Consider the following 20,407-nt stretch of genomic DNA (forward strand, 5'->3'; position numbering starts at 1 on the left):
ACAATTATTTACAACAATACTGGGACAATAATATGATGAAAAATATATGATTTGGATAATCAGAATAGAAAGTAAATGATTAAGAGTAGTGTGTTATTGGAAAACTAGTGAAGTGAAGGGAGAATTAAGATACAATAAGAAGAGAATAAGGAAAACCAGCCAAACAATGCAATTAAACAAAGAAATAAAACAAGGAAACTTAAACATGAGAAAGAGAAATAAAACAAATACTAATAAAATAAAAGTGGTAAAAATAATGAAAAAATAATAATGCACATAAACAATAAGAAGCCAGTTCTATGGGATAGCAGTGTGACATTTATCTCAGTTTCTCACTTTTGGGGGTTAGTCTTTTGCTCCCCCTTTGGATCTGTCTCTGGATACTTCGTAACTCCACATTTTATTGTCTCACTTGTGGGAAGGAAAAAAAGGGGAAAAAAGAGAGAGGGAAGAAGGAAAAAAAAATAAGCCTCCTGCTGACTTTAAACCTATTCATCGAGTTCTGCTCGTCTTCCTGGATGCCACAGGAAAAGGGGCCTGGGTTTTGCTTTTCTGCCTTCCCATGGTTTTGAGAAGATGAGGACCAGGTCTTGGTCACAATATTCATAGTTGCCCAGCCTCCAGCCCAGGTCCTCTGGAAGCTGCCAGGCTCAAATCAGCCACTCAGTCTCTGGGCATGTGCAGCTCAAATCACCCTTAGTAGGAACCAGCAGCTGCTGGAGAGTTCCTTACAAAGCAACTGCCCTGGAGGGTTTTTTTCCTACAGCTGTGTTCACATTGTATACAAAATTGATATCCTGATTTTATCACTGAATGCTATACATGAGTAAACATTTATTCATTGTCATTATATGTCATTTGTAGAGCCAGTACTTTTATTGGCATCATAGATTATCATTGGGTATATTTAGTTTACTTAAATATTCCTGTGTCATTTATGTTTAGGTTATTTTCATTTCTTCATACAGTGAGTAATTATTGCAATGGGCATTTTAGGTATCCAGCTAGTTTTTTAAAAATATATTTAGTATTATTTACTTGGCACAGATATCTATAGTAGAATTAAGGATTCAATGAGTTCTAGGCTTTTATTAGTCTTTGTCATATATATTTCTTAATTAAATTTATAAGTCTATACATGGATACATGACAGTTTATAACATATGTGATTGTGACTTTGGGAGGTAAAAAAATTTTAGTTCATCTTTCAGTCACCAGATATTAATTGTCAAAAAAAATCACTAGAACAATTCAAATCTGAAAGAATTTATAAATTCCATTCAAATTCAGTCAAAATCCCAACAGGATTTTACCTGAAACTTGACAAGGTAATTCTAAGATTTGTATGGCAGAACAGTCACCAAGAATTATCTATGCTAATTTTGAAGAACAAATAGAGTAATCCTCCCTACCAGACTTTAAACTTCTATTCCCAGTAAGATGGCAACGTAGGAAAATACTGTGCTTGCCTCCCTCTATTACCACATCAAAATTACAACTAAACTATAGAACTATCATTGAGAACCCCCTAGGTCTATCTAAACAAAAATTCCATAACTAAGGATATTAAAAAGAAGCCACATTGAGACTGGTAGGAAGAGGTGAAGACACACAACAGGCTGGTCCCACACCGACATGTGGCAGTTAAGAATTGGTTGGGGTATCTTGGCTGCAGAGGTCTCCCATGAAGAGTGAAGTGTCCCAGTCCCACACTAGGCCCACTCCCTGCTTTCTAGGGTTCCAGTGCTAGTAGGAGAAGTCCCCATAACTTCTGGCTGTGAAGGCCAACAAGGACTGTGGCTGAGAAGGAGAGCTTCTGGAATCCCAGGCATCCCTCTTAAGGGGCCCACACATGGACTTACTCACTGATGGACTCCATCACACTGAGCTATAATGCTTAAGTAGTAGCTGAAAAAGCACCAGGGACATATAGGAGGAACTTAATTATCTGGTTTAGGGTGAAGGCTGGAGGGACAGCTTTCTTTCAGACAATTGTCCTGGCAGAAGCCCTTCCCCACCCAGCCTGTAGCAGGCTCAGGTCAGCACCTAGTTTGAGTCTTCATCAACCTGGCTAGCACCTTTTGCCCTACCTTTCCCACCCCACCCAATTTATAGGCCCACCCAAATCACTTCGAGTGGCTTTCCATACAAATGGCCTATCTTGGCTCATGTTTCGGATTTTACTAAATTCTCTCAAAGGTTCTCAAAGGTTCACAAACCCCAAAGAAGCACCATTTGACCTCAGTGTGCCCTGAAATCTTGCAAAGCTACCCCAAGCCCAGCACTAGCAGCAGCCATCCTCAATTTACAGCTTAGCCTCACTGACATCTTAGCCTCTCTCTCACACACCTCCAAGTACAGAACAAGCAGCAACCATCTGAAGATTATTTTGTAGCTTGTATTTAGTGGCCCCAGGCAGGGCATAGACAGCGGCTGACCTTGGGCTGCACCAGAGCCCCTCAACAAGCTCCAGAAGCCCCAGAACAAGCACACCCAGTGGCAAGCTTCAGAACACACTCGAGCACCACCCAACTACCTCCACAAACAACATATCCAATGGGTGGACTCACCAAACATCAGACCCTACTAAAGGGAATTCTGCTCTACAAGTGTTGGCCCCAGCACAACAGCTCCTCCACGGTAGTCATGGTCAATCCTGAGAATGAGTCCCTCTCTTTGGCATGCCAATAGCAATCAAAGCTCAACTACAAAAGGAAGGTACACACATACAACTCACAGAGGAACACACTTGTGTTACTGGGCTGAGGTGACTAGGGAGGTAGTGACAATGGGCCCCATGGGATGCCTACTACATACGGCCACTCTACCAAAGGCTAGGAGACAGCTCTACCTAATACATAGTAAAAACCACAATGGGGCAACCAAAATGGGAGACAAAGACACGTCCCCAGTGAAAGAACAGAATGAAATTCCAGAAAAAGAAATAGACAAACAATCTACCAAAAGCACAGTTCAAAACAATGGTTATAAGGAACTAAGGGAAAGAATAGGTGATCTCAGTGACAACATCAACAAAGAGATGGGAAAAATAAAAGGGAAGTAGAAAACAAAAAATTACCAGTCAGAAATGAAGAATACAATAACTGAAATGAAGAAAACATTGGAGGGAATCAACAGTAGATTAGATGAGGCAAAGGATCGAATCAGATATTTGGAAGACAAGGTAGCAGAAAGCACCCAATCAGAGCAGCAAAAAGAAAAAAGAACTCAAAGATATAAGGATAGTTTAAGGGGTTTCTGGAGCAACATGAAAGATACCAATATTTGCATCATAAGGTAACACAAAGAGAAGAGGAAGAGCATGGGATTGAGAACCTGTTTGAAGAAATAATGTTGGAAAATTTCCCCTTCCCTGTCAAAGTATAGAGACATACAAGTACAGGAAGCTCTGAGAATCCCAAGCAAGATGAACTCAAACAGATCAACATCAACATACGTCATAATTAAAATGCCAATTATTAAACACAAAGAGAGAATCTTAAGCAGGAAGAGAAAAGCATTTAGTGTTGTACAAGGGAGCTACCATAAGACTACCAGCTGATTTCTCAATAGAAACTTTGCAGGTGGGAAGGGATTGGCAAGAAATATTCAAAGTTACGAAAAGCAAGTACCTACAACCAAGATGACTCTACCAGCAAAGCTATCATTTAGAATTAAAGGACAGATAAAAAGCATCCCAGACAAGAAAAAGCTAAAGGAGTTCATCAATGCCAAACCATTATTACATAAAATGTTTAAAGGTCTTCTTTAAGAAAGAAAAGAAGTAAAAAATATGAGCAATAAAACAGCAACAACTACAAACCTATCAATAATTACTTTAAATGTAAATGGATGACTTTTGGTGAAGATGGAGGCATAAGTAAACATGACTCGCCTCCTCACACAACCACATCAAAATTACAACTAAAATATAGAAAAAACATCACTTAGAACCATCAGAAATCGAGTTGAATGGAAGTGCAACAGCTACAGAATTAAAGAAAACACATCCATCCAGACTGGTTGGACGGGCAGCAATGTGGAGATGTGAAACAGGCCAGTCCCATAACCGTGTGTGGTGAATAAAAATTTGGGAGGGATGTCTTGGAAGTTAGGGGTCCAAGACTCACACCAAACCCTGCAGCCAAAAGTTCTATGCCAGGAATTTAAGGCCCAATTCTTCTAGCTATGAAAAACAATGGGGATTAAGTTGGTGGAAGAAATTGCTGGATTCCCAATCAGTTCCTTGTAAAAGACCTGCACACAGACTTGCTCAGACTCACTCCCTCTGAGGTCCATCACCAGGAAAGCAGCTTGAAAGGCACAGTGGCATACAGGAAGAAACTGAAGTGTCTGGCATCAGAGTGAGAGGTTGGGGACAGCTTTCTTCAAAACAAAACAGCAGGCAGAGGCCACTTTCCTTTTCTGAACCCTCCCCGCAAAGAGGCACAGAGCTAGCAGGTGTGAGCCATACCTGAGACTCCATCAACCTGGCTCACACTGTTTGCCCAGGCCTGGTGTTTCCCTGAGACTCTGCCCCACCAACCTTACAAGCCCACCGAAGCTATTGACAGTGACTTTTCCATATGGCTGGTCTTAGCTTATCCTTCACATCTTCCTAAATCCTCTCAAACAAGCAATAGCCAGCCTGAGAGAGCCCTCAGCTCCCATATCTCTTGCTTTCCCAGGCCTGGCACTAGCAGCAGGTAGCCTAGGTTCACAGCTTGGCTTCCTCTGGGAACCTCTGAGCTCAGCACAAGTAGCAGCAATCTGCAGGTTGTTTTGTAGCTCATGTTCAGTGTTCCTGGACAAAACACAGGTGGTGACTGACCTTTACCTACATCACCCAGGAAACCCCATAGCCTATGCACCTAGTGGACAACCACAGATCATGTCGAAGCACCCTGCCCCAGCACAGCAGATCCTCCACAAAGAGCAGAGGTTGGTGGTCAGTGATCACAGCCTGTCCTTGCAGCTGACTGGCCTGGGTAAAGCCCTCCATTGACCTTCCAACATCAATCAAGACTCAACTACAAGAGGAGGGTGTAGTCAGCCCACATGATGGACACACCTCAAGTACCCAGCTTAGGTGATAGGGGAGGCGGTGCCATAGGACCCTAAGGACACCTACTACATTGGGCCATGCTACCAAGACAGGGAGTCATAGCAGCTCTACCTAATACATAGAAACAAACACAGGGAAACTACCAAAATGAGGAGCTAAAGGAACATGATCCAGATGAAAGAACAGACCAAAACTCCAGAAAAGCAATACACAAAACAGCCCTGGCTGCTATGGTTCAGTAGATTGAGCATCAGCCTGCAAACCAAAGGGTCACTGGTTTGATTCCCATTCAGGTCACATGCCTGGGTTGCAGGTGAGGTCCCCAGTTGGGGGCGTGTGATAGGTCCTCTCACACATTGATGTTTCTTCCTTTCCCTCTCTATATAAATTAATAAATAAACTTTTCTTTAAAAAAAAAAAAAAGAACATTTTATAGGGAACCAACAGTAGAGTAGATGGAGCTAAGAATCAAATCAATGATTTGGAACATAAGGAAGAAAAAAACAATCAATTAGAACAACAAGAGAAAAGAATCCATTAAAAACAAGGATAGTACAAGTAGCCTCTGGGATAACATTAAGAGTACCAACATTTGCATGGGGTGCCAGAAGGAGTAAAGAAAGAGCTAGAAGCTGGAAATCCATTTGAAAAAAAAATAATGAGAGAAAACTTCCCTAATTTGGTGAAGGAAATAGACTTGCAGACCCAGAAAGCACCGAGAATCCCAAACAAGATGGATGCAAAGAGGCCCACTCCAAGATACATTATGACTAAAATACCAAAGGTTAAAGATAAAGAGAGAATCTTAGAAGCAGCAAGAGAAAATCAATTAGTTACCTACAGGGGAATTCCCATCAGCTAATTTCTCAAAAGAAACTTTGCAGGATAGAAGGAATTGAAAAGAAATATTCAAAGTCATGAAAAGCAGGGGCCTACAGCCAAGACTGCTCTCTACCCAACAAAGCTAACATTTAGAATTGAAGGGCAGATGAAAGCTTCCCAGAAGAAAATAAATGAAGGAGTTCATCATCACCAAGCCATTATTACATGAAATGTTAAAGGGGCTTTTTTAAGAAAAAGAAGATCAACTATGTGCAATAAAATGTCAATAAATGCATATCTATCAACAATTGATCTAAAACACAAACTAAGCAAACAAGAACAGTGACAGTATCATGGATATGGAGAGCATTTTATGGTTGCCAGATCGGGGGGCGGGGTGTGGAGGAATGGATGAAGAGATGAGGAGATTAAGAAGTAGAAATTGGTAGTTATGGAATAGCCATGGGGATATAAAGTACAGTATAGGAAAAGGAGTAGCCAAAGAACTTATATGGATGACCTGTGGACATGAACAAAGATGTGGGGATTGCCTGAGGGAATGAGGGATCCTGGGTGGAGGGGCACAAAGAGGGAAAAATTGGGACAACTCTAATAGCATAATCAATAAAATATAATTTAAAAAATTAAAAATAAATATAAATGGGTTAAATACTCCAGTCAAAAGACACAGTATGGCTCAATGGATATAAAACAAGAATCATACATACGCTGTCTACAAGAGACCCACCTCATATCAAAAGACACAGACTGAAAGTAAAGAAATAAATACAGTTGATATTGTAATAACTGTATATGGTGTCAGATAGGTACTAGACTTATTGGGGTAATCACTTTGTAAGTTATACAAATGTCTAATCACTGTTTTACACCTGAAATTAATATAATGTATAATGTGTGTCAACAGTAATTGAAAAATAAAAAACTATTTAAAAAAATAAAACCTGGAATGGCCAAAAATAACAAAAAACTTAACATGAATCTGTAATAAATGAAGAAAATATTGTATTGGCACAGAGTTTCATAAATAAAACACCAAAACAGAGTAGAGGGCCCAGATATAAATCTTCATATATATGAAACTTGATATTTGATAGTGTAAGGATTATAAAATCAGAGAAGAAAGGGTTAAATTCAATAGATGGTTCTAAAGTAAATAATTATCCATACAGAAAGCTCTATCCTCCATTATACTCAGAAATAAATTCTAGGTAAAGATCTACACTTAAAATTCCAAATATTTTAACTTTTAGAAAAGAAGAGACTATATAATATTGGGGTGGAGAGAATTCTCTTTTTTTTTTCCTTTTTTTGTTGTTCAATTACATTTGTCCCCATTTTTCTCCCATTACTCTTCCCTGCCCTACCCACCCCCTACTCCAGAAAAAAGTCTTTTAAAAAAATCAAAATCATAAAACATAATAGAAAATATTAATATATTTGACCACATTAAAATTTACAACTGCTGAAAAAGAAATCAATGTGAAAAGACAGGATAGAATGTGATACACATAACTTACAAATCATTAAGTAAATGCAAACAACTCAATTGAAAAATGGGCAAAGGATACAAGTTGTTAATTACAGAAGAGGAAATCTGATTTACCAATGAATAGGATGCTTATCTTACTTGTAATCATGTAAGTGACCATGAAAATATGAATGAGATATCACTTCACCTTCTTTATATTGGTAGAAATGTTTAAGTCTGAAAACATCAAATTTTGGTAAAGTTGGAGGGCTGTGGGTACTCTCATACACTATAAATTTCTACAGCCACTTTAGAGAGCATTTTAGCAAAATTAACAGTTGAAAGTGTGCATACCCTTCAACCCTGAAATCTCTCATTCTAGGTAATTTCTTAGAGACACTCATGCACATGTGCATAAGGAATCATGAACAAAAATGTTTATTGTAACATTGTTTAGAATAGTATAAAATGGGAAACACAAATGGGCATCAAAAGGAAAATGGGTAAATAAAAATTACAGTTATGTGAATAAGTGTGGAATAAACCTCAGAAACATTGAGTGGTATAACAGATATTAAAATGATGTTATTTAAAGTTTGATAACCTGCAAAAACAATACTGTGTGTGGATTCATATATATGCACTTATAGTCTAAAAACATGTAATGGAGGGGTAGGGAAGAAGAGAATGGTGTCATGAAGAAGTGTCCGATAACATTTAATTATATCTGTAATATTTTATTTTTATAAAATCTCAATTATCCTGTACTCTTCTCTGTTGGAATTATTTCATTAAAAAAAAATAAGTATGGCAGCTTCTTCCAGTCAAGATGGAGGCATAGATAGACACACTTCACTTCATTGCACAACCGTAAGAAAGAACACAACAAACTTAAAAATAAAAACACCAAAAACTGCCAGAAAATCACTCAGAAAAACACCCAGAACTGTATGGAAGTCTGACAACCAAGGATTTAAAGATGCTGTATTGATCCAGACAGGTAGGAGGGGTGGCGAGAGGACATGGTGTTACAGCAGCAAGCCAGCGAAAGCAAGGCAGTGGTGGCCTATGGTCCCACATTCATGTGTGGTGGATAAAAATCAGGGGGACACCTTATGAGCATGAGATCCCAGCCCCAGGCCAGACCACACAGTCAGGGTTCTAGTGCCAATAAAAATAAAGCCACATAACTTCTGGTGGTAAAGCCAGTAGGGATTGGGACAGTGGAAGAAACTGCTGGTTTCTCAGGAGAGCCCCAAATGTATGCAAACCCACCCACTCTGGAAACCACAATCATGACAGCAGCTGGAGGGGCACCAGTCGCATACAGGAAGTGGGGAAGTGACTGGAAGAAGGGTGAGTGCCAGGCAAGCCCCCAGAAGTCAGCCAGCAGCGGCATTGTTCCCTCTTCGAACCACACCCCACATATTGAGCCACAAAGCAGTGAAGCAGGTTGCCCCACCCTGGAGAATACACAAGGCTCCACCCCATACAACTTGACAGGTGTGCTAAGACAGGAAATCAAAGCAGCTCTATCTGGTACACAGACCCAGGGAGGCTGCTAAAATGAGGAGACAACTGAAGGAATAAAACCAAACCCCAGAAAAAGAACTAAGTGATGTGGAGGTAGCTGACACAAAGTTCAAAACACTGGTGGACAGAATGCTCAAATATCTCACTGAATATGGAAAAGCATAAGGGAAGAAATGAAGGCTATACTAAATGAAATAAAGAAAAATCCATAGGAAACCAGCAGTGAAGGAAGGAAGATAGGATTGAAATAAACAATTTGGAAGATAAGGAAGAAATAAACATTCAAACAGAATAAAATGAAGAACCAAGAATTTTAAAAAATGAAGACAGTTTAGGAAGACTCTGGGACATCTCCAAAAGGGCCAATATCCAAATCATAGGGTTACCAGAAGGAGAAGAGGAAGAGCAAGAAATTGAAAACTTATTTGAAAAAATAATGAAAGAGAACTTCCCTAATTTGGTGAAGGAAATAGACATATAAGTCCAGGAAGCACAGAGAGTTCCAAGCAAGTTGGACCCAAAGAGGTCCACACATCATAATTAAAATGCCAAAGGTGAGAGATAAAGAGAGAAACTTCAAAGCAGCAAGAGAAAGGCAGAGAGTCAACCTACAAAGGAGTGCCCATAAGACTATCAGTCGGTTTCTCAAAAGAAACTTTTCAGGCAAGAAGGGACTGGGAAGAAGTATACAAAGTGATGAAAAGGAAGGACCTACAACCAAGTTTACCCTACCAGCAAAGCTGTCATTTAGAATTGAAGGACAGATAAAGTGCTTTCCAGACGAGGTAAAGCTAAAGGAGTTCATCATCACCAAGCCCTTATTATATGACTATTAAAAGGTCTTATTTATGAAAAAGAAGATCAAAACTATGAACACTGAAATGATAACAAACTCACAACTATCAACAACTGAATCTAAAAAAACAAAAACTACGCAAACAACTAGAACAAAAATAGAATCATAGATATGGAGATAATTTGAGCGTTATTAGCTGGGAAAGGGGGAGAAGAGGGGGAAAGGTATAAGGATGTAGAAGCATAATCAGGTAGGTACAGAGTAGACAGGAGGATGTTAAGAATAGTATAGGCAAGGGAGAAGCCAAAGAACTTATATACCTGACCCATGGGCATGAACTAAGGTGGGGGGGGGAATCACTGGAGGGAAAGGCGGTACTGGTCAGAGGGGGACAAAGTGGGGGAAATTGGAACAACTGTAATGGCATAATTAGTAAGATATACTTACAAAATAAATACAAACTTGAAACAAAAATAGACTGCTGTAGGTCTGGAAAATGCCTATATAGTATAAAATGATAGACCTTCTTGAGACTTTTTCGACTGCAATTGTAGAAGGCTGTGTGTCATGTCATTCAGCTTCCATGGAATTTTAATATCTCATCCTAGAAGAGAATTAACTTTATATAATTGCATTAAAAATGCACTGTTATAGAAGAATTCAGTGGGTGCCAAAATGGAAATGACCTACTTCCATCCTTTGAGATCAGAATTTGGATCATTTGATCATTGGACAGAGTAGGTACATTTAAAAATAGTTGATTGCTTATTTACTTATATGTGTGTATAAATTGGTCCTACCCTGTACCCCAACTATACGTCTTCCGTTGAAGTGTGAACTGAATTGTTTACTTCAGTTCACAAAAATAGTATTTTTAGAAAGTAACAGGTAAGTCCTAGATTTTTTTTCACAATTCCTTAATACATTTTACCCCAAAGTACCTTTCATTATGTGCTGCAAATGTGAAACACATTACTAACAGTATCTCCCTGATTATTAGTGTCTCGTTTTCATTAGCTTCCTGCTAAGTTCAGGTACTGTAGTGAGATGCTATTTCACATGCTTTCTCCTGTTGACAGCAGGAAGTTGTGGTGGGAAAGAACTGGATGGAATTCAGGAGCCCTGGATCTATGTTCTGGCTCAATTGCCAGCAGTGACTTCAAGCAAAACCATCTGGATCCATTTCTTCACTTGCAAAATGAGTTACATTGAAGTCTAAAGTCTAGAGCTAATATACTAGGTTCAGGTGACCTTGCTTCTATCATCCAGGCTCTCCTGGATGTGCCTATTATGAATGTAGGAATCAGCTTTGAGCTGATCTTCCTTCCCCTTCCCTGTTAACTTCCTTAATGGCAAAAGACATGTTGCCACTTCCCACCAAACTGTGTAGGGGGTTTTGGTGGTCTGTCCTTTTTGGCTCACCTATCAGAGCTGCTGAAACTTAGGGCTCACTGATGCTGGAATTGGTCCTAAGTATATTTCTCTGTCACTCACATCCTAGCAGTTGGCCACAATAGACATTTCTATGAAAACAAGAAAAAAGGTCCACCCTAGCTTATTCCAAAATTCAAAGGCCAACTTGGTAATTCACTCACATATATATCTCAAGAAATATCCTAGTTGAGAATAATTTCCATGTGGTCTTACTGAAAAGAATAAAGAATTTGCCCTGGCTGGTGTGGTTCAGTGAATTGAGTGCCAGTCTGTGAACCTAAGGGTTGCCAGTTCAATCCCCAGTCAGGGCACATGCCTAGATCGCTGGCCAGGTCCCCGGTTGGGGGAGTACGAGAGGCAACCACACATTGATGTTTCCCTCCCTCAATTTCTTCCTCCCTTCCCCTTTCTCTAAAAATAAATAAATAAAGTCTTTTTTTTTAAAGAAAGAAAAGAATGCAGAATTACACGTTAATTTGGTGAAAGACTAACCATAAATTACTCACTTCCTTAAGGACCCATTTTTTTTTTTATGTTTTGAAATTTCAATAATCTTTTTTTCATTGTTGTTCAACTACAGTTTTCTGCCTTTTCCCCCCACCCCAGCCCAACCCCCCAGCCCTCCCCACCTCCCTCCCATTTCCACCCTTCCCCCTGTTATTGTCCATGTGTCCTTTATAATTGTTCCTACAAACCCTTCACCCTTTTCCCTGAAATTCCCTCCCCTCTCCCCTCTGGTCACTGTAAGCCTGTTCTCAATTTCAGTGTCTTTGGTTATATTTTGCTTGCTTGTTTGTTTTGTTGATTAGATTCCTGTTAAAGGTGAGATCATATGGTATTTGTCTTTCACCAGCTGGCTTATTTCGCTTAGCATAATGCTTTCCAGTTCCATCCATGCTGTCGCAAAGGGTATAAGCTCCTTCTTTCTCTCTGCTGTGTAGAATTCCATTGTGTATATGTACCATAGTTTTTTGATACATTCATTTACTTACGGGCACCTAGGTTGCTTCCAGCACTTGGCTATTGTAAATTGTGCTGCTATGAACATTGGAGAGCATAGGTTCTTTTGAATTGGTGTTTCAGGGTTCTTAGTGTATAATCCTAGCAGTGGAATTGCCGAGGACCCATTTTTTTAGTAGGCCAACTACACCAGTCAAAATGCACTTAATCTAAGTCTACTGATGGAGAAAGTGATTGAAACCAAGTGAATTTAGGAATCAACTATGAGCTGATTTAATAATAATAATTTCCAAAAAATTTTAACAGTACACTGAAAAAGTACTTATATGAACTTAATGCTTCATTGACTACTATGTGTCAAAATATTCTGAACATTGTATTGCTCATATTTGCATTCATTTAGGAAGGTGAACCTTTAGAATAAATAGGTCTTTTTTACACTTGCACAAAATGGAATTTTGTTTTGAGTAACTTCTATGTAACTATAATAACAGCCCGAATTTCAAGTCCATGTACAAATCACTCCAGGCTTACAGCATGTGTCACAGACAGTAACATTAGCAAATCAGAAGACTAGCCTGCCAATATTGAGTCTAGCACAAATCCCTCTTGGCAAAATAGAACTTAAATAAAATGAATGAATAAATATGTGTGTAAAACAAGCATTTTTTGTTTTTCACTTAAAAAGGTACTCAGACTTAAAGTAGAGAGCAAAATATTCCTAGTTTTCTGAGCTAAAAATATTTCAGTTATGATATTTGCATTTCTCCATAAATCACATTTCTGAGACATGTATAAATTAAGGGATGCAGACAATAAGACTGCATTCTAGAGAGAAAAATCACAAGTAATTTCATTTGTGTAACTTTTGGGGGGGTTGAAAATGGCATTTGAAAAGTGGATACAGCAGAGAGAGAACTAAGAAAATCTCTGTATTGGACATATATTCAGAAGATTTGGACTCCCATACCTATGTTTAGAGGTGCATTCCTTATGAAATGGTTCATCTCATGGCTTGACCAGGGTCCTTCAGTGTCCCAGCTGCCCCAAAGGAGTCATGCAGTATTCTACTAGTTGCCTCAAATCAGAAACTACCTTTAGAGGCAGCAGACTCCAGGAGCCATAAAAAATTAAAATAAGGAAAATTTTAAAACTTGAAAACAAATTGATCATTTTTTAGGTCTATTGTACAGTATATAGATTCAGTGGAGTTCTTCCAATGACTGTGCAAATTCCAATGTATTTTACATTTATTATATTTAAGATTGATACAGAGAAACTTAGTTTGTCCAATATATTTATTCTTTTAGAAAAAAACTGTTATGAGTTATTTATGTAGTTATCACAAATGCCAGACAATGTCTAGCTAAAACTTAATAGCAATTCCCTTGTAAACAAATGGTAATCAGAGAATCCACACATTTGGCTCCAGTATGTGATTTCCTAACATTCTAATAGGTGTTAAACATCAGACATTTTGTGTAATATTGTAAATGAGCCTGGGATACTTTCTTAGTAAGCAACAATTTTAGTTTATTGTAGTAAAATTCATATAACACAAAATTCACCATTTTTTTTAATTTTTTTATTTTTATTCAGTTTGTCTGCATTTTATCCCATCCCTCCACCCCACCCCAGCCAGTCCCACCTCCCTCCCCCACCACCACCATTTTAAAAGTGCATAGCTCTGGCCTGGTGGCTTCGTTGGTTGAAGCATCATCCCAATACACCAGGGTTGTGGGTTTGATCCCGGCTCAGGACACATACAAGAAACAACCAATGAATGCATAAGTAAGTGAAACAACAAATTGACAACAAATGTTTCTCCCTTTCTCTCTCTCTCTCTTTCTCTCAGAATCAATAAATATTTTTAAATGAAATAAAAATAAAAGTGTACAATTCAGTGACAGTTAGTATATTTACTGTGTTATGCAACTATAACCACTATCTAGTTAGAACATTGTCATCACTCCAAAAGGAAATCCTATACACCTATTAAGCAATTACTCCTCATTTTGCCTTACTCCCAGGCCCTGCCAACCACTAATCTGTTTTCAGTCTCTACAGATTTGCCTATTCTAGATATTTTGGACAAATGGAATTGTACAATATGTGACCTTTTGTGTCTGGTTTCTTTCATTAACATGATGTTGTAGCATAATCAGTATTTCATTCCTTTTTATGGCCAAATAATATTCCATTGTATGGATATAGCACAATTTGTTTATCTATTCATTGGATGATGGACTTCTGGCTATTGTGAATACTGCTGCTATGAACATTCTGTGCAAGTTTTATTGAAACAACTGTTTTCAGTTCTTTTGGTATATATTTACAAATGGAATTACTCAGTCTTATGGTACTTCAGTGTGTAACTTAATTGAAATACTGACACATTGTTTTACACAAGGCTATACCGTTTTATATTCCCACCAATAATGTTCAGGGTTCCAATTTCTCCCCTTCTTCACCAACACTTGTTATTACCATTTTTTAAAAAATTGTAGCTTGTCTAGTTTGTGTGAAGTGATATCTTAAGGTTTTGTTTTGTTTTTTTATTCAGTTACAGTTGTCCCACCTTTTTCCCCATTGCTCATCCCTAACCCGTCCCCTCCCACTCCCACAGTCAATCCCACCATTGTCGGTGCCCATGAGTCCTCTATTCATGTTCTTTTGCTTACTCCTTCCTCTTCTTTCCCCCATTATCCTCTTCCCTGCTCCCCTCTGGTCACTGTCAGTTTGTTCTTTATTTCCAAGTCTCTGGTTCTATTTTGCTCACTTGTTTGTTTTGTCGATTAGGTTCCAATTATAGGTAAGATCATAAGGTATTTGTCTTTCACTGCCTGGCTGATTTCACTTAGCATAATGCTCTCCAGTTCCATCCGTGCTGTTGCGAAGGGTAGGAGTTCCTTCTTTCTTTCTGCTGCATAGTATTCCATTGTGTAAATGTACCACAATTTTTTGATTCACTTATTTACTGATGGGCACTTAGGCTGCTTCCAGCACTTGGCTATTGTAAATAACACTGCTATGAACATTGGGGTGCATAGGTTCTTTTGAATTGGTAATTCAGGATTCTTAGGATATAGCCCCAGTAGTGGGATTGCTGGATCAAAAGGCAGTTCCAACTTTAGTTTTTTGAGAAAATTCCATAATGTTTTCCACAGTGGCTGCACCAGTCTGCATTCCTACCAACAGCATACTAGGGTTCCCTTTTCTCCACAGCCTTGGAAGCACTTGTTGTTTGTTGATTTATTAATGGTCATTCTGACCAGTGTGAAGTGGTACCTCATTATGGTTTTAATTTGCATCTCTCTGATGGCTAGTGATGTTGAGCATTTTTTCAAGTGTCTGTGTGCTCTCTGTATGTCCTCCTTGGACATCCCTATTTCCAAATAACGTCATATTCACAGATACTGAAGGTTAACACTTGAAATTCATCTTTTGAGGGGACTTTTCACCTTTGCCATTTTTGAATTCAACCTAGTACATGTGGTATACTACATTGTTTTTATTATGTTGAGCCAACCTTTTGTCTGGTTTTGGTAGCAGTGTAATGCTGGCCTCATAGAATGAGTTAGGAAGTATTTCCTTTTTTATTTTTTTGAAAAATTTGAAATGCATCGGTATTAATTCTTTAAAAGTTTGTAGAATTTACTAGTGAAATCATCTGGTCCTAGGCTTTTCTTTGTTAGGAGGTTTTTGATTTCTGACTCAATCTCATTATAGAAATGGAAAAAAGAATATAAGAGAATACTATGAATAATTGTACATCAATAAATTAGATAACCTACATGAAATGGACAAATCCCTAGGAACATACAAATTACCAACCTGACTCAAGAAGAAATAGGAAATCTGATTCATAGACTAGCTGTCATGTCACCTACAGGGGCCCTTCATCTTCCAAACCCATAAATCTAATGCAATCTCCACCTCCTTTGAACCTCTGTAGCCTTTCATTCCCTTCTCATAGGTTCTTAAGCATCTTTGTGTAATTTTCTCTTTTCCCATATTTTCTGGGTGGGAAGAACCTTTAAGACTCAACCTTGTAGCCCCCACTGTCTCTATAACCAAACCTTGCTCCTAGTGTTTTCTGAGTTGTATACTGTTGGAGGTAAAGGATGTGGATGCAGTGAGCAGAGGGGCTGGTGGTGAAACACCCAGCACTTTTGAGTAGTGAGGTTCCCAAAACATGATAAAGCTCAGAGAGCTATATAGGAGTCAATACTTTTATGGGTATTCTGATCATGTAATCTTATATGTAGCATCTAAGAAAGAATTATGTCCATTGCAAAATACTGTACCAATCAGTATTATAGTTTTGAGTAATTGTGTCCTATTATTATAGTTGTTGCTGTCTTTTATAGCATAGTTAAGTTATTAGTCCAGGATTGTTGTTTCAATAAGGAGTACATATAAGAATCTTTGTGGGACTTTATAAAAATACCTAATGCCAGACCTCCAACCTGGATCTCCTGAGTTGGAATCTCTGGGAGAAGGTGTCTGGGCAATTGTAAACTTTAAAGCTCCACATACATAAGAAAACAGTAACATTAGTGACCTCTAGGGAGGGAGGTGAGAGGCAGGCTTTTCACCTTTGCCTTTTTGAATTTTGAGCCAAATGAGTATATTAATATTAAGTATATTAAATATATATTTAATATATGTTAATATATTCAATCTGTATATTATGTCAAATATATTGAATATATCAGTATTTAATTATAATTTAAAATATGTAGTTATAATATATAATTTTAATATATTTCTATATAATGTATAGAAAATGGATATGAATGGGGAATTACTGATTTTCCTTAGTAAGGGAATATGATCCAGGCTTTCTGTGTTATACTAACACAAGTACCCCATGAAAAACAAGTGGGGTCCATATTGCCCCTGGTGTACGTTCCTTGTCCTCTGTGTTTGTTTCTTTATATTTCAGGTGTTTGTTGCCAGTCCTCACAAAACACAGCCTATTGTGGAGATCCTATTAAAAAATCAACCCAAACTCATTGAATTTCTGAGCAGCTTTCAAAAAGAAAGGATGGACGATGAGCAGTTCACTGAGGAGAAGAACTGCTTGATTAAACAGATTCGAGACTTGAAGAAAACCCCTTGAAGTCTCACCAAGATTCCTGCCACAGTTACCATCTCATTTATTTAGTTTGTACCAAAAGTGTCATGTCATTTCATAAAGTAATCACTATTCGGAAGGCTTTTGAGGTGCCTGTTATTTCTCAGTTTTCAGGATAAATGGAATATAAACATTTGAATGAAAAACAATCTAAAATAATATATTCATTTTAATTAAGTCTGTGACATTGATAAAAGCATTTGTAACCCTTTGTTGATGAAAGACATCAGGGCATTCACTTACAGACCTGAGCTCAGTCCCTATGAGCCCCTAAGGAGGAGCCCAGATGATGGGTCACTGAGTCCTCAAATAGGATTAAATTCTTAAAGGAGTGCTGGGTTTGGGGGCAGAAGGCACAAGACTATTTTACTTGTCTGCACTTAGACAAATTTCTGAAGGCACTGAAAGACCTGAGAAAATAAGATCCATGTTTTCTTGTACACTGTCCCACATTCTATGCTAAGAGATGTCCTCAGCATGCCTGACTCCTGGCACACCCCTTACTCCCCTCTGTGGTAGGGATAGCACAGAACCAAGGATTTACAAGGGGCAGAGAGGCACAGAGGACTCATGTGGTGTGACCTGCTTACTTGAGAACTTGGAACGAATGGTTAAGAATCACAGTTGCTAGCTATAGTTATTGATCTTTCACACTAACTTCTATAGCATTCATGAATATTTGGAATATTTTGTTCATAAGTGCTATTTTGTGGTGAAAGTATGTTTTAGAGTAGGAATAACTACATTAGGATGCCTACCTAGTATGTACAAAACCATGAGTCCAGAGAGTTGCACAGGTCTTTAAATTGCTTTTACAAATAAAGGAACATTGCCGTTAGAAGGGCAGGTGATTAAATACATGAAAATATTGTCAAATGACTAAAAAATATCTGTTCACTTTATTTTCTAATAAGCTGTCATTCCTCCCATTAAAGTATTCGGTGAAAAGGTATAGTAGAAAAACTGTAAAATGTTAGTCCCAAATACCCTCTTGCATACTAGGATGATTAAGGAGGTAATTTGTGGTTTTTTAAAAAAAGTCATGAAACAACAACAAGAAAAGATTATGGTTTGTTTTCAGATGTCAAGTATATAAAATGGAATTTTAAAGCTATACTTATAAGACATTAAACGAACAATCGTCAAACTATTTTTTTTTCAAAGTTATCTTTTCAAATCATGAGTTATTGCCTTCCATAGAAACCTTCACTTCTTACAATATTGGGTGTTATATTGTTCAACCAGATGATTCTCCACCCAGATAAGGAAAGATCCCTCTCCAGGGATCCTTCTCCAGGATGAGTGCTCTTTCTAGATTTTGCATCTGAAGCATTACCTGGTCGGGTTTCATCCTTTTTGTCTGGGGCACAAAAGGCCCAGCCAAAACATTCTCTATATTCTTCAGTGCTCAGCATGGACTGCTGAGGCAATGGTGTCAGACCTGTGGGACCTTCTTCCAGCAGCTCTGGCCAATGCTGGCATGGGTGGGTCAGCCGACAGTCCATCTAATAACCTTCATTCTTTAGTCACTGAAATCTGATTTCTTTTATAACATTCCCAGACAGTCCAAAATCTCTAAGTATTTGACTTTTATGGTTTTGCTTATTTGATTAAAAGAGATGAGTATAAATATATTTTTTTAAAACAAAGGCACAGTAAGCATTAGAAATGTATTTGATTGCTTAAATGCTGTCCCACAATATCATGGGACATGTCTTTTCAATTACAAACCAAGACATGGCATAACGCTTTTTTAATTTTCTCGGAAGTTGAATTAGCTCCTTATCCTAATTTAGTACCTGTCAAACAAAACTAGAATCTAAGGAGACAATAAAAGGCGTAGCTAGGGTTTTGCTGTAATACAAATTTGTAAATTATTAACGTGAAAGAGGGAACAAGCTCACAGTCAAAATACGTTTGCATGACATTCACTGTAAATATTGTGGGAATTGAATTTTAAAAGGTCATATTTAATATTAAAAAAGACACACTTAAAATAAAGACTGACTAAATAAAAAGGTGCCACATACTCCATGGTTGGTTTGCATGTTCTGTGTCAGTGTTCTCGTCAGCACACCAAACAGGAACACCCCAGGCAGAGCATGGGCAGCCTCTTGGTGGGCATTCAGGCTGCCCTGAGGTCCACACCAACTGCCTGTGTGCTCCACTGTCAGCATCATCCAAGTGATGCTAACTGCCATTAGCCAAGCACTGCCTGTAAGGCACTAAATACACACATCACAGTATTTATGCCTCATGACAGTTAGTCATTCCCATTTTATTTGAGGAAACTGAGGCCTGGATCAACTTGACAATCCCAGACAGCTGGGGCTAGATTTGGAATGCAAACCTACAGTGGCCTGAGGCCAAACTTGTGCTCTTCCCTCTTTCATCCTCAAGGCTGTGAATTAGTGAAGGTCTAAAGTGTCTGGAAATACTTTGTGCTCTCCCCCACTGCAGTGTGGGAGGTTTCTGGGGGTTAAGGTCCTAGAGTGAAGCCAGCAGGAATTGAGATGTTCTTTGATGAGAGTCTCATCTAAAGCCAGGGATCTGCCCAAACATTAGGACTTAACCCATGGAGAAAAGGCCAAGTGCCACACAGCCCTTGTCCAATTGTTCTTGACTGCCAGCCTCCATGGGTTCACATCCTTGGAGGGCTCTGAGGGAAAATAGATGCTGGGCAGGGGTAAGTGAGCTTTTCAATGCCTCTGTCACTGGCCAGACTGGTTCGTCTGTTTGAGACCCAGCTGCACTGAGCTAGTATGCAGTCTGGACATTTCACAAGACCTGAAAGTAATTGTGATAATGTGAAGGAAAATGAAATAGAAAAATTACTAGAATTTTTTAATATGAAAAGATAGTCATTTCAAAGTAGATTTGCAGACCTTTCTAGTCTATTATTAAAAGAAATCAAGATTTTTATATCTTTTTACCTGTTTTTTTCTGTTCTATTCAAAAGACTATCATACATATGGTATGAAAAATCATCTTTTTCTCCATGTTCTTTCAGGAAGGTTTTAGACATTGTAGTGAGGGACTATGGCTGGATAAAAGTCTGAAACGAAATGAGACTTTGAAAAGCTAGACTTGGTCTTCTTAAGAAAATTGAAAAGATAAGATCATGGGAACAAACTTTTGTTTTTAAATATGAAACGTGCTGTTATGTAA

General features: G+C 38.3%; 1 protein-coding gene across 20 annotated transcripts in view; it reads left to right on the plus strand.

Moving 5' to 3' along the window:
- CAB39L (calcium binding protein 39 like) overlaps positions 1–20,407 on the plus strand; it is a 206,088-nt gene that overhangs the window by 149,339 nt on the left and 36,342 nt on the right. For 19 of the 20 annotated variants that reach the window (XM_053916579.1, XM_053916582.1, XM_053916585.1 and 16 more), the window contains one exon: positions 17,048–17,380. The exons of the other annotated variant lie outside the window; for it this stretch is intronic. In XM_053916579.1, coding sequence (XP_053772554.1) covers positions 17,048–17,224 — 177 coding nt within the window. In that variant the 3' untranslated portion in view covers positions 17,225–17,380. Of the gene's footprint in view, positions 1–17,047; positions 17,381–20,407 lie in introns of those variants that run through there. 20 annotated transcript variants of the gene reach the window in all.

Source organism: Desmodus rotundus, chromosome 13, assembly GCF_022682495.2.
Source record: "Desmodus rotundus isolate HL8 chromosome 13, HLdesRot8A.1, whole genome shotgun sequence".
Lineage (NCBI taxonomy): Eukaryota > Metazoa > Chordata > Mammalia > Chiroptera > Phyllostomidae > Desmodus > Desmodus rotundus.